The sequence below is a fragment of the Neurospora tetraspora genome (assembly GCF_033439725.1).
Source record: "Neurospora tetraspora strain CBS 560.94 chromosome Unknown B0H65scaffold_7, whole genome shotgun sequence".
Classification (NCBI taxonomy): domain Eukaryota; kingdom Fungi; phylum Ascomycota; class Sordariomycetes; order Sordariales; family Sordariaceae; genus Neurospora; species Neurospora tetraspora.
Window position 1 is genome coordinate 3107411 of NW_026944389.1, and position 12408 is coordinate 3119818.

The following is a 12408-nucleotide window of genomic DNA, read 5'->3' on the forward strand; positions in this document are numbered from 1 at the left end:
TATAATAGTTTTATTCTAATTAGAATTAACTATTTTACGTACTACTAATTCCCTATTTTATTTTGATTAAAATAGATTAAATGTTGTATTATTCAGGGGCTAGCTCAGTTGGGAAGATTTGGGCTTAGTCTACCTTGCGGTTATTTCCGTAAAGTCGTGGGTTCGAATCCCGCTCCCCTCCCTTCCATCCGATCTTTTCTAGGTTCGGGATTGGTATTAGAATTCATCCCCTACTAAGAATACGTAATTAAATTTATAGGGCTCTCCTTAGTTTAAAACCCTAGGATAAAGCGATTTAGCGCTTGAAAATCTCTTCCTTGATAGCAACGCCGCGCTAAATAAATTTAAGTCGATTCTCTACTCTCCGAAAAGTAATTACCCTGTCTAATAATATAATAGCTTTTTTATTTAATTAATGTACAATTCCTTAAATAAGTAGGGTAATATTTGCCTTCGCTTCGAAATTAGGGCCTTCGGGCTGAAAAAAGACTTTAAGAACGCCGATCGAAATCCGTAAGACCCTTCTTCCCTCCCCTTTCTCTACTATAAAGATAAATAATCCTAGGCGACGATAAGAGTAGGGGTAGAGGGGCTAACTATAGAAGAATAACAAAGGAAAGGCTTAGATCGAAGGAAAGATATATTAGATGTAAAGACGCGGGAAGTTTTTATCCGGTATTTGTAGTAGATATACGGTTTTTCCGCCTGGCTTTAAACGACGAAGGACTGTATACCTAAATAAGACGACTAGATTAGAATAGTTAAAGCGTGAATAAGATTATTATTATTATTATATTATTCAAAGTAAAATAACGAATAGACCCTACTTTATTTTAACTAAAATATATTAGATTACATTAATTAGAGCGAAATAATAAGTAAGCCCTATTTAATATTTTGATAAGAGCGAGATACGATTATATTTAACCCTACGTAGCGGCGTTATTTTTTAAACTAAATTTATCGAAACTAATATATTAGATTAAATCTATCTTAAATTATCCTATACTTCTTATAAATAAAATGTAATAACTACGTATAAATTAAAACAGTATTTATAAAATCTAAATTAATATATATAATATAAAATTACGCCTTTATTATAGGAAGAAACGGTTAATATAGACCTCCTAACTTTCTCCCCTGAACTTTTACTAGATTTATCCAAATATTAAATTCATTTAACTAAAGGAAGTAGATACGGTCGTTAAAAATTTACTAAAACCGGTCGATAATATATAATTTAATTTTAATACTCTCTTAGCCGAAATTTAAATTAAAATTTTTAAACTTTAATTATTTAAAGAAAGTAAACTCATCTACGCTATTTCACAACTCAATCCCTTCTTCCATTCAAAGAATTCCCAAAAAAAACCGCCTTTCGAAAATAAAGCAATCTTAAATACCTTTTTCTTTAGGGAATAAAATTATAATATTACTTATAACGGCCAAACCTCCCTTATATGAAAAAAAATCTTTTAAATAAAGCCGTTTATATATAATTATTAGATTAAAAAAGAATTTATTCGCTATTATAATTAATTACCAATAACCGCCCGAACTTTAAAACCAATTTATCTATTTTATTTTCAATTAATTTCTAACCTTACCCCAATTACGAAAGCCTATTCCTATTCTCCATTACTATATTCTTTATATTTTCTATACAATCTAATATATTACTATAATTTTCTTTAATATTTACTAACCTCCTACTAAAATTTCGAACATTCCTATTAATATTTCGAAAATTCTTTGTAATAGCCTATTTTAAATCCTTAATTAATTTTATAATTCCAATATCCCACCATTATTCTACAATAATTCTATCCCAAATGATTTTATTTACTATTTTGCGTATATCTTTAAGTATATTAATAAAGAGGTTTTCGAAAGCCTATATTCGGGTTAATATATTAATGTAATTAATTATAACTTATATGGCGAATTATAAATTAATATAATAAATATTGCGATTAATTAATTTAAATTCCGATATTAAATTAAATAAAATTAGACTACTATTTATAAATTAGCCTTTTAGAACTAATATAATTATAGTTAATACGTATTCTATAAATAAAGCGTAATTATATATTAAAATAACTAAATAAATAATATTAAGGGACTGCTGAATAAATTTATAAATACAATTTTCTCCTTTAATTTAAATTTAGCGGTTTTAGTAGGCTTAATAGCCTCCCATTTCTCTTCGCCTATATAGGTAACGTTTAATAAACGTTGAAAATTATCAACTTAAATTTATAAATATAAAACTTTAAAGTCATACTATTTATAAAGGAATATAAAATCTTTAACGTAATCCTTTTTAATACCTTTTACTTAATTGCGAATACGAACCTCTACAACTAATATTATAATTTCGGTCGCCTTAATAATTATATTAATACTTTTTGTAACCTTCTTACTTTATTAATTATATTCGTAACGAAGGTTATTATTCCTAACTTAGAAATTTTAAATCTTATTATTTAAATTGTCTTTATCTACCTCGGCCGCCGCTAGCCTCTATTCTAATTTAATTAACTACTTAATAATAGTTAACTCGTTATTGTCGCCCGTACTAGAGCGGTTATTTACGTTAGCTTAATATTTTTTAACTTTCTAAGTAAAATATATTACCTATTTAATTATTTTCATTATAATTTCGTAAATATAATATAAAGTATAAGTAATTTCCTTAACTATACAAATAAAAATTTCTAAAGCGTAAATTCTAATATTAATTTCGCCCTATATAATCTTAAGGTCTCGGTTGAATAAAATTAGAAATTCTTAAAAAGTAAGAAGACCGTTCCAATCTTTAATAGCTAATAATAGTTATTTTTATTAAATAATAAGGTAAAAGTTAATGATACGGTTACTTTTATTATTTTATTATTATTACTAAAAATATTAATACAATTAGTACCGTCCGTAATAATTTTATTTACTTTCAACGTATAATAATATACTTTAATTAACGGGTAAAAATTATCTATATAAATAGCGAAATTACTAATTAAATCCTATTGAAGTTAATTGCTTATTAAATAAGTAATAGAAAGTAAAGGGGATTTAATAAATAAATTGATTATTTTATTATTAAATTCCTTAGCGCTAATTGAAATGCGGTGTACTCAGGAATTTTAAATAATAATACTATTACAACGAATATTAAAAATATAATCGAATCTACTATAATTTAAATAAATACGATAATAAGCAACCTCTTTAAAAATATACTACTTATAAAGAAATATATATTTATAAACTGTATTAAGGTTAAAGTTAATAGTATTATTCGTATTAGCGTTAGAATGTTAAAAGTTTAAAGGTGAATTTATTTTAGGAATAAATTTTATATTACACTTAAAGCGTTTACCGAATCTAGCGGGAATTTCCTTCAAAATATTGTAAGAGAGCGATGTATCCTAAAAAGATTATTTATAAAGATATAGCGCTTCTTCGAAAGGGTAAAGGTAATTACTAATTTAAATTTTTCGAATAATTTATTATTACCGATATTACAAAAAGAGGGATTGTCTTCCTCCGAATCCTTATCTTCCTATACGCTATCTTTAATAGTATTATTAATATTTTAATTATATTTATTATAATTAGTAGTATAGGGGTTTTAATTGAGTTTATAAGGTTAATTAATATTATTAAGGACGAAAGGACGGCTTGGCGGCGCGCCTTAGGCGTAGTTAGTTATAATAATTAACTTTCATCATAATTAATATTAGGTTCGTTGTCGATAAGGTAATAAAATCGGGGTTTAAGAAGTCGGCGAAGCGACTTTTCAAGTTCTTCGAGTTTAAATTAAAACATTATAATACTTTCCTAAACGGATATAAAAGAATTTAAATTAAATATTACAACATATTAGCTTACGTAGTTCCGTATCGCGTAATTAAGTATAAATAAATAAATAATTAAAATTAAAGAAGGAAAGAGGGAGAGGTTGAGAATTAGGCTCTAGTATACACCCTTATATAGAATGAGCCTAGATTCTGCCAGCCCCTACCACCTTCCTTATCTAATTTAATAATATATATAAATGCGATATATTAATCGTAGTACTAATTGAATAGTCGTAACGAACTAATTAAATAGGCCTATATATCCAGGTTCCGGTGTAGCTAACCAGAGGGCGTATATCCCTAAGGATATAGGTCTCTATAATGGGACGAGTAGGTCCGCAGTACCCGTGCCAGGGTCGCGGAATCCATATCGTCACAAGAAGGAGCGAAGGAAGTAAGAAATAGGCGGGCAAAAACTATACTAATCGAATTAAGTATTAGCGCAAATTTTAAAATAAATCCCCTATTACTAATTATACGTAAATACCGAAATATTTAATAACGAACGTTTAAGTAGGCTTAAATTTACCTACCGTATAAAATAAATTTTAATTAGAACGAAATCTAAGGACGACTAATTTAATAATAGTTATAAAACGTCTATTTATTAATATTAGTAAGTAATAAATTGTAATATAATATAGTAATTTTAATGAAAATGAATTATAATTTTAAATAAATTACAAAATTTATTAGATTACCAATTCGGACGTAGGTAATATATAAAGTAACGACCTAATTAGCGCGTAGAGAAAAGTCGACCGGCGGGTAAATACGAATAAAAAATATTATATCGAATATTAATATTCGAATCTATCTACTAATTTTAATTAGAACGAAGGCTATTTAAACGTAGGAGATTTATAAATATTAATAACGGAATTGTACGTAAACCTTATATTACAAATTATTACCATTCAATAAATTACTTTCATAAATTAGTCCGGATAAAATTTAGTATAATTATCTTTTAAACCGGCCTACTATCGCTTTTGTCCCCGGAATTTCGAATATTATTAATAATAACTAAATCGTCGTCTTCGTAGTAATTAAAGAGACTGAAATACTCCTAATCTCCCCCCTTCTTTAACCGTACTTCTTTACTATTAAATTGCCTAAATATACCCGAAAATAATTTAAATAAACTATTATACTATAGGTGGGATACGTCGAAATCATTAATATTTAATTATTTATAATGCCGCGTAATAAACATATTCTTATATATCGTACAAATATATTTAATAATATTGAAGTTAATAAACGGATTAATATATTTACTACTATTAAATTGCCCGAATTCTAATTCTATTACTTTACGAATAGCCCCAATAAGGGGTCTAATAATTAATAATTCTATAAAAATAAATTTTACATTGTACGTAGAATTCTTATTATATTTAATATCGATAGTAAACGAATAATTAATATATTCTATCGTTAAATCGATTTCTTTCTATTCGCTACCGGTTATAATACACTTTAGTAAATTAAATTTTAAAATAGCTTCAGATATTTCGCTATCAATAATTTCTAATCGGAAAAGCTACGAAAAGTATAATATCTCAAGCCCATAATTTATAACCTTTCTACTATAGAAGAAAAATAGTAAATAATCAATAATCTACCGAAATATACTATAATTATTGAATTAAACAGCGCAAATAAAAATAATTAATACGTAGACAATATAGGAGTACCAGTATACGTTATAGAATTGAATATTAATATTAATTCCGTTACCCCTTATATATTTACTAATATATTTTTACTAAGTAAATACTTCATTATAAACGTAATCCAATTACGTAAATAAATAAAAGGGTCTATTAATTTACATAGCAGCCGAAAATACATTTTTAATACTCTCCCAACTAAGGACGGCAAAATTTAAAAATTAAGCATCGATTAAACTTCGTATAAAGAAGGTAAGAATTTTAAAATAAAATATATTATAAAAAAGCCGCAACCTATAATATAATTTAATTTCATACTCTTTTATCTTTTTCGCCCTCCTAAGGCTATATATATCTTATTTTATAAAAGGCTAAAAATATTGAAAAATTAAATTAACGAAGTTTATTTTAATATAAAAAAATATAAGGACGGAAACTATTTATTATTTACAATCGTATACGTCCTATATATTTAATTATATTAATATAATCTTATAAATATAAAACGTCGTCTTGTAGTTACTATAAATAAAGAAAAGCCTATTACTAAATTACGCCTAATCTATATTTAAAAGACCCAAAAATTTCTTTTTTATATAAATAATAAATACTTACGAATTTACTCTCATTTTTATCGATAGCGGAAATTTAAAGAATAAAATTCATCAGTATCTAATATTATTAAACTTTAAAGAAAATATAACAAAATAAACCATCCTATTAGCCGAAATTAAAAAAGAAATTATAATTTATTGGTTACTAACGAATAGAAAGTAGAATAGAACGTTTATAGCGTCTAAGCAAGTACCGGAATAACCTATTTCTTTTAAAATAGAATAGTAGGTCGGAATTAATCGGGACGGAAAAGGCTATATATGTTAAAACTACTTATCAACAAACAAATAATAAAGTTACGCATTATATCCTACCAACCAATACTAAAGCCATAAATAATATTTAAATAATTATAATTATTATAAATAATAATAAGACCGGGATTAAAAATAACGTATTTAAAAGTAGCCTAAAAACGTAAATTTCAAATTATAATATAAAAAGTAACGGTATTAATTATTCTAATATCCGTAAAGGTTTTAACTATTACCATAATCCTAATATAGAAAATATAAATACCGAACGTAATTAATATATTTTAAATACGCTTTACTACGCCGTTAATACGCAAATATAAACCTATAAATTATAAAAAGAAATTAAAATTCCTAAGGGCGACGATACTTATAATAATTATAAAAATTATATATATTATAAACGAAAGAATATTATTAGAACGAACTCGTAATTTATAAAATAATTAATATACGCAAACATACTCTATTAAACCCTAGAAGAATAAATAAATTTAAAGCGTATATTTAAATAAATCGGTAATATACCCGCTTATAACCGATATAACCTATTTAATATCGTACAAATCGACGATATTATATAGCTTACTACTACCTAAAATAAAGGATACGCTAAACTTCGTAAAAAACGAAAATAATTTAAAGTATTTAAAGAAAGAAGTAAATTCCCGACGGAAACTCCTTATATTGTATAAAGAATCCTCGTTGCCAAACTATATTATAATATTACAACGATTAAAAACTTCATATACATCCTAATTTCGTAATAATTTAATAAATTACTTAATATAAAATCTAAATAACTAATTATCGCTTCAAATTACTTTTACCTAACTATAGATAAATTATTTTAATATCCCCTTCTTAAAATTAAAACAGGCCCAATATTCTTAAATAATACGAGCGAAATACTAATCCAGATTATAAATACCCGAATTCAACCTATCTTAAAATTCGAGACTAATCGGACTCAATAAAGGAAATAGAAATAAATAAGGGATTAAATTCAACAAAAGAAATAGAATTAAGCAAGGGGTTAAATTAGAAGCTATAGGATCTAAAACAATACGAAGTATTAAATATACCAGTATAATTAGGCTAATTTAAAAAATAGAAAGTTAGGATATAAAATTAGGCAAATTAGGCGCGAACGTTGAATAATTATTAAGTAAAGCCGGAAGGGGCGATTCCTAAAACGAATAATAAATCGAATCGGGCGAATAAAATATAATAATTTAGTAAACTTCATTCTAATTAAAATATATTATATAAAAAAAGAATATAGCTATAATTATACAGTTTAATAAACTTCGCTCTAATTAGAATTATAATTTCGGTTAATGGCCAAAACGTTCAAAGTTAGCTCAGACCTACTACCGTAGAAAAGTATACCCGTCCGCTAATTAGTAGGTAGTATAAGGGGGTGGGGCGGGCGGGCGCGTTTCGGAGGTCCAGCAGGTTTGAGGTCTGAGACTACTTGAAGCATCACCTCGGTGGTTGAGACAAAACTTTTGTTCTTCTCGTCAAGCTCAGGGGTATCCACATTCGACACCGTTTATAATAGAACAACTCGCTTGGTGCAATTATACGTGTACAGCGCCAGCACGCTAACGTTGAGGTGCATGAACTGGTGCGAGTCTTGGGCACTGCTCGAGTCCGGAGCTCATAGCAAAGATCCACTCCTCTCCCATTTCTCCGTAAATTTGAAAATTCCGGTTGGGTTGGCCGGACATGTGTTGGCGAATGCCAATTTCTTCGTCTCCTGGGCAGCCACCACTCTGATGGACTCTTGTTTGCCCAGGCCCCGCTGATTAACACGCGCACTACGATGTGACCTTCCTTCATAAGGACTCCGGGAAACATCTTTCTCCTGGAGAGTTTCAAGTTTCAACACAGCTTGATTCTAGACTGCCAAAATGGGGACGCCATTCATCTCTCTTGTCGTCATTCCCATCCTGTCGGTTCTTGGGTGGTACGTTATCTCGTGGGCTACCAGCCCGTTGAAGAAGTACCCGGGCCCCCCTCTTGCTGGTATGTGAAATAGGAGTTTCTCAGATTTCGTGTCGTGTGTGAGGAAGTACGTTGCTGACCGTCGTCTTCTTCGATTCCAGCCTTTACCAATTGGTGGCGACTCTACCATGCTTGGACTGGCAGATACCATGATGTCATCTATGAACAACACAAGAAGTACGGACCCGTTGTCCGTATCGGCCCTAACACTCTCGACCTCGATTACCCCGAGTTGATCAAGACCATCTACGGCACTGATAACAAGTGGCTCAAGGTATGTTTCTCACAGGGCCTGCGTCGTAAAGCAATCAACTAACGACGAAACGATGATTAGACCGAGTTCTATCATAACAACAGCGCCATCGTCAATGGGAAGATCACATACCATATGTTCAGCACCACGGACCCAGCTGAACATACCAGGATGAAGAAGCCGATAGCCAAGTACTACTCGACGAGCTATGTCCAGGCTCTGGAGCCCCATGTTGACGTTGTTCTCAACGACTTTTGCAAGTATGTTGAGGAGCGCTTTATCGATGTTCCCGGTGGACCTAAGGAACTTGACTTTGGCGAATGGCTCGGATACCGTAAGTTTCCTCGGAACGCCGTACCATGACTGTGTTCAAAGAGCAGATGAACTGACACCGTGCTCAAATCCAGACGCTTGGGACCTCATCAGCTCCGTGGTCTTCAGCCGTCGCTTCGGCTACATGGAGCACGGCGGTGACTTCGATGGGACCATTGAGAAAATGGAGCAATCCCTTCGCTACTTCCAGACAGTCGGTCAGATACCTATCCTTGACTACTTCCTTGACAAGAACCCCGTCAAGCGTGTCGGCCCTCCCAACTTGGTCCACCCTGCTCGCATCGCCGTCGAGTCCTTCGTTGCTCGCGTGCAAGGCAAGGACGAGAACTATGACCCCAAACACCCGGATTACCTGCAGCATTTCATCGACTCCAAGGAGACTCATCCGGACCTCGTTGATGACGGTGCGATCATTAGTGCTGTGCTCGTCAACCTGCTCGCGGGTGCCGACACCACTGCCATCTCCCTCCGCGCTGTCTTCTACTACATGCTCAAGAATCCTTCCGTCTACAACAAGGTGTCCGAGGAGATCCAGGCCGCTGGTTTTGACCGCTCCAAGCCTGTCCCCTATTCCGGCGCTCGCCAGCTCCCCTATCTTGAAGCCTGCGTTCGCGAAGCTCTCCGTATCCACCCTGCTGCTGCTATTCTTCTTGAGCGCTACGTCCCCGCTGGCGGCATCACGCTTCCGGACGGCTCTTTTGTTCCTGCCGGTACCGCTGTTGGTCTCAACCCTTGGGTCGTTAGCCGCAACAAGAGCATCTTCGGCGAGGATACCGATACCTTCCGTCCTGAGCGTTGGCTGCAGCAATCCGGTGAAGATGACGAGGCATTCCATGTCCGCATGCAGAAGTACAACGCGGCAGACTTGACCTTCGGTAATGGTTCGCGTATCTGCGCTGGCAAGAACTTTGCCTTGTTTGAGCTGTACAAGGTTTGTGCGACGCTGTTGCACAGGTTCGAGATTGAGTTGGCAGACCCGGCCAAGGAGTGGCAGGTTTCGGGTTCTTGGTTCACCTTCCAGAAGGATGTGATTGCCAAGATGAAGGTTAGGGGTTAAAGAGTGAAGATCATCAGAGGACAATCCGGGGTACATATGATGAAGGATATTATTGAGGTTTATCGTTCGTTTGTAGGATAGAATAGTCCATTGTAGTTTGTTTAATCGTAAGACGATAGGAACGTCCTCGCAAAAGTTTGGTTTTCTTTCGGGTATGCTTTTTTGTCTGTGACATCGGAGTGAGGGATGAGAGGCACACTGAGTACTGTCAAGTCGGCCACGGTCCCATATCAATTTCCGCTTGTTTCAAGTCCCTCCGCTGTTCTCCATGTTGCATGTAACGATGTGTTTCGGAGAAATCGTCTTCGAGAGCGTCGAATGCCAAGACACACAACTGAACTCAGGGAAAATTTGGGGATTGGTGGATAATTCAGGAATAACCCGTGCCCAATGTTACATATTTTCCAAGATGGAGCGGCCAATCATGGAAACAATTCTCCGCCAGCGACGGAATTAAGTCGAGTGAAACACTCAACGTAGTTAGCATGACCACTGGAGGTTACTCTCGGAGATTTCGAATTGCGGAAGCTGAGGCGATCTTCTCGGGAAAGCCCACGAAGTGGTTTTGTCAGAGATCAGGAGACAGGTATAAAGCCTAGGCCAGATACATGTCTCTGGCGCTCCGGCAATGGGTAAGAGATTCGTATAGGCCATCGAGCATAACAAAAGTCCTCGAACACTCCACCGGAACGATGAAGCCCATCTTTTCCTTGACTGCTTTGCTCGCTCTGGCGACGGCAACACCAACGCCCACCCGCGACAGTGAGGAGAGAGTTCACCTTGCCAAGAGAGCAACTGTTTCCGATAAAGCCGACTTAGGTTATGCGACCCAGAACGGAGGGCAAGTAATCCTGACGGTTCAAACTTGAGAGAGAAGTCAACAACTGACAGGCCTCGGACAGAACCACCGGCGGGTCAGGCGGCACTGTTACCACGGTCTCGACTTTGGCCCAGTTCACCGCGGCTGTCAGTGAGAAGAACACCGCTCCGGCTATCGTTGTCATCAAAGGTGTAATCAGTGGCAATGAGAAGGTCAGAGTCGCCAGCAACAAGACCATCATAGGCTTGCCTGGCGCAGGGTTCAACGGTGTTGGCCTTCATTTTCGCCGGCAGAGCAACCTAATCCTCCGGAACATCGTTTCGTCCTTCGTGGAGGCAGACAACGGAGATGGGTTGACGATCGAAGCAAGCAGTAACGTATGGGTTGACCACTGCGAGTTCTACTCGGATCTGGTTAGCGACAAGGACTTTTATGACGGTCTTGTTGATGTTTCCCATGGGTCCGAATGGGTGACAATCTCTCAGTAAGCTTGAATCGGAGTACACTTACCCAAGATGCCGGTCAGAGATGAACTAACCAAGCCCTGAAGCACTTACTTCCATGATCACTGGAAGAGCTCCCTTGTCGGCCACAGCGACAGCAACGGCTCCCAAGATAGGGGGCACCTCCATATCACCTATGCCAACAACTACTGGAAGAATTGTGGCTCGCGCGGTCCCTTGGTCCGGTTTGGCACCGCACACATCTACAACTCCTACTATGAGAAGTAAGTGTCGATTGTGATTGCCGTCTCACAGTGGTCGCTACGCAACACATATGGATCCATGCGTGAGAGGCAAAGGCTGACAAACTGTTCAACTCAGCATGTCGACTGCAATCAACACCCGAATGGGTGCCCAGGTTCTGGTTCAAAGCAACGCCTTCAAGAACGTGACGGAGCCTCTTCTCAGCAAGTACTCGAAGCAAGTCGGCTATGCCGTAGAGATTGACAACGACTTTGGAGGTGCAAGCAACACTGCTCCCAGTGGTACCCTGACCGCCAATTCACCGCCGTACTCATATAGCCTTCTTGGATCTTCGAATGTGGCAGCTACCGTGCCGAAGCAGGCCGGTGCTATTCTTAGCTTCTAGGCGATGAACTCGGCAAGAATGTTGTGAACTTGGACATCACCGAGAGGTTGGAATATGAGGACTTGGAATCGATAATCCTGCTTCTTGATGTCAGTATGGGTATTCTCCCACATACATTGATAAGCGTTGATGGCAGTGGGGAGGAGAGCGGGCTCATAGCACAGATGTATATACCTGCCATTCGTTGTGCGTAGTTCTTGAAAACATTCTTTTACCTTGGTTATCCTGGAATGCGAAGGTAAAACAATATTGTTCATACGCTTTGCTTCTCGGGACTTGACGAGAGACTGACAGTACCTGAGACTCTCCTGTGAAGCGGTTGCCGCGGGTGTGGAAGTCAGTTAGTCCTCCAAATGACCTGTGATATGAGCCCAATTTGCCACTCCTGATCGATCACAGCCCGGCAGATCCGTGTTCGATATTTTCGGCTGA

The 12408-nt window shown here is 35.2% G+C and overlaps 1 protein-coding gene across 1 annotated transcript; it reads left to right on the forward strand.

Moving 5' to 3' along the window:
* Positions 1–8327: 8327 nt before the first annotated feature.
* On the forward strand, positions 8328–11976 carry B0H65DRAFT_511678 (cytochrome P450; the record flags this gene model as incomplete). The annotated part of the gene is made up of 8 exons (XM_062828508.1): positions 8328–8442; positions 8523–8695; positions 8756–9008; positions 9082–10052; positions 10714–10826; positions 10967–11368; positions 11480–11611; positions 11796–11976. 8 exons carry the CDS (start codon positions 8328–8330, stop codon positions 11974–11976), a joined length of 2340 nt encoding a protein of 779 aa, XP_062678840.1.
* Positions 11977–12408: the final 432 nt, after the last annotated feature.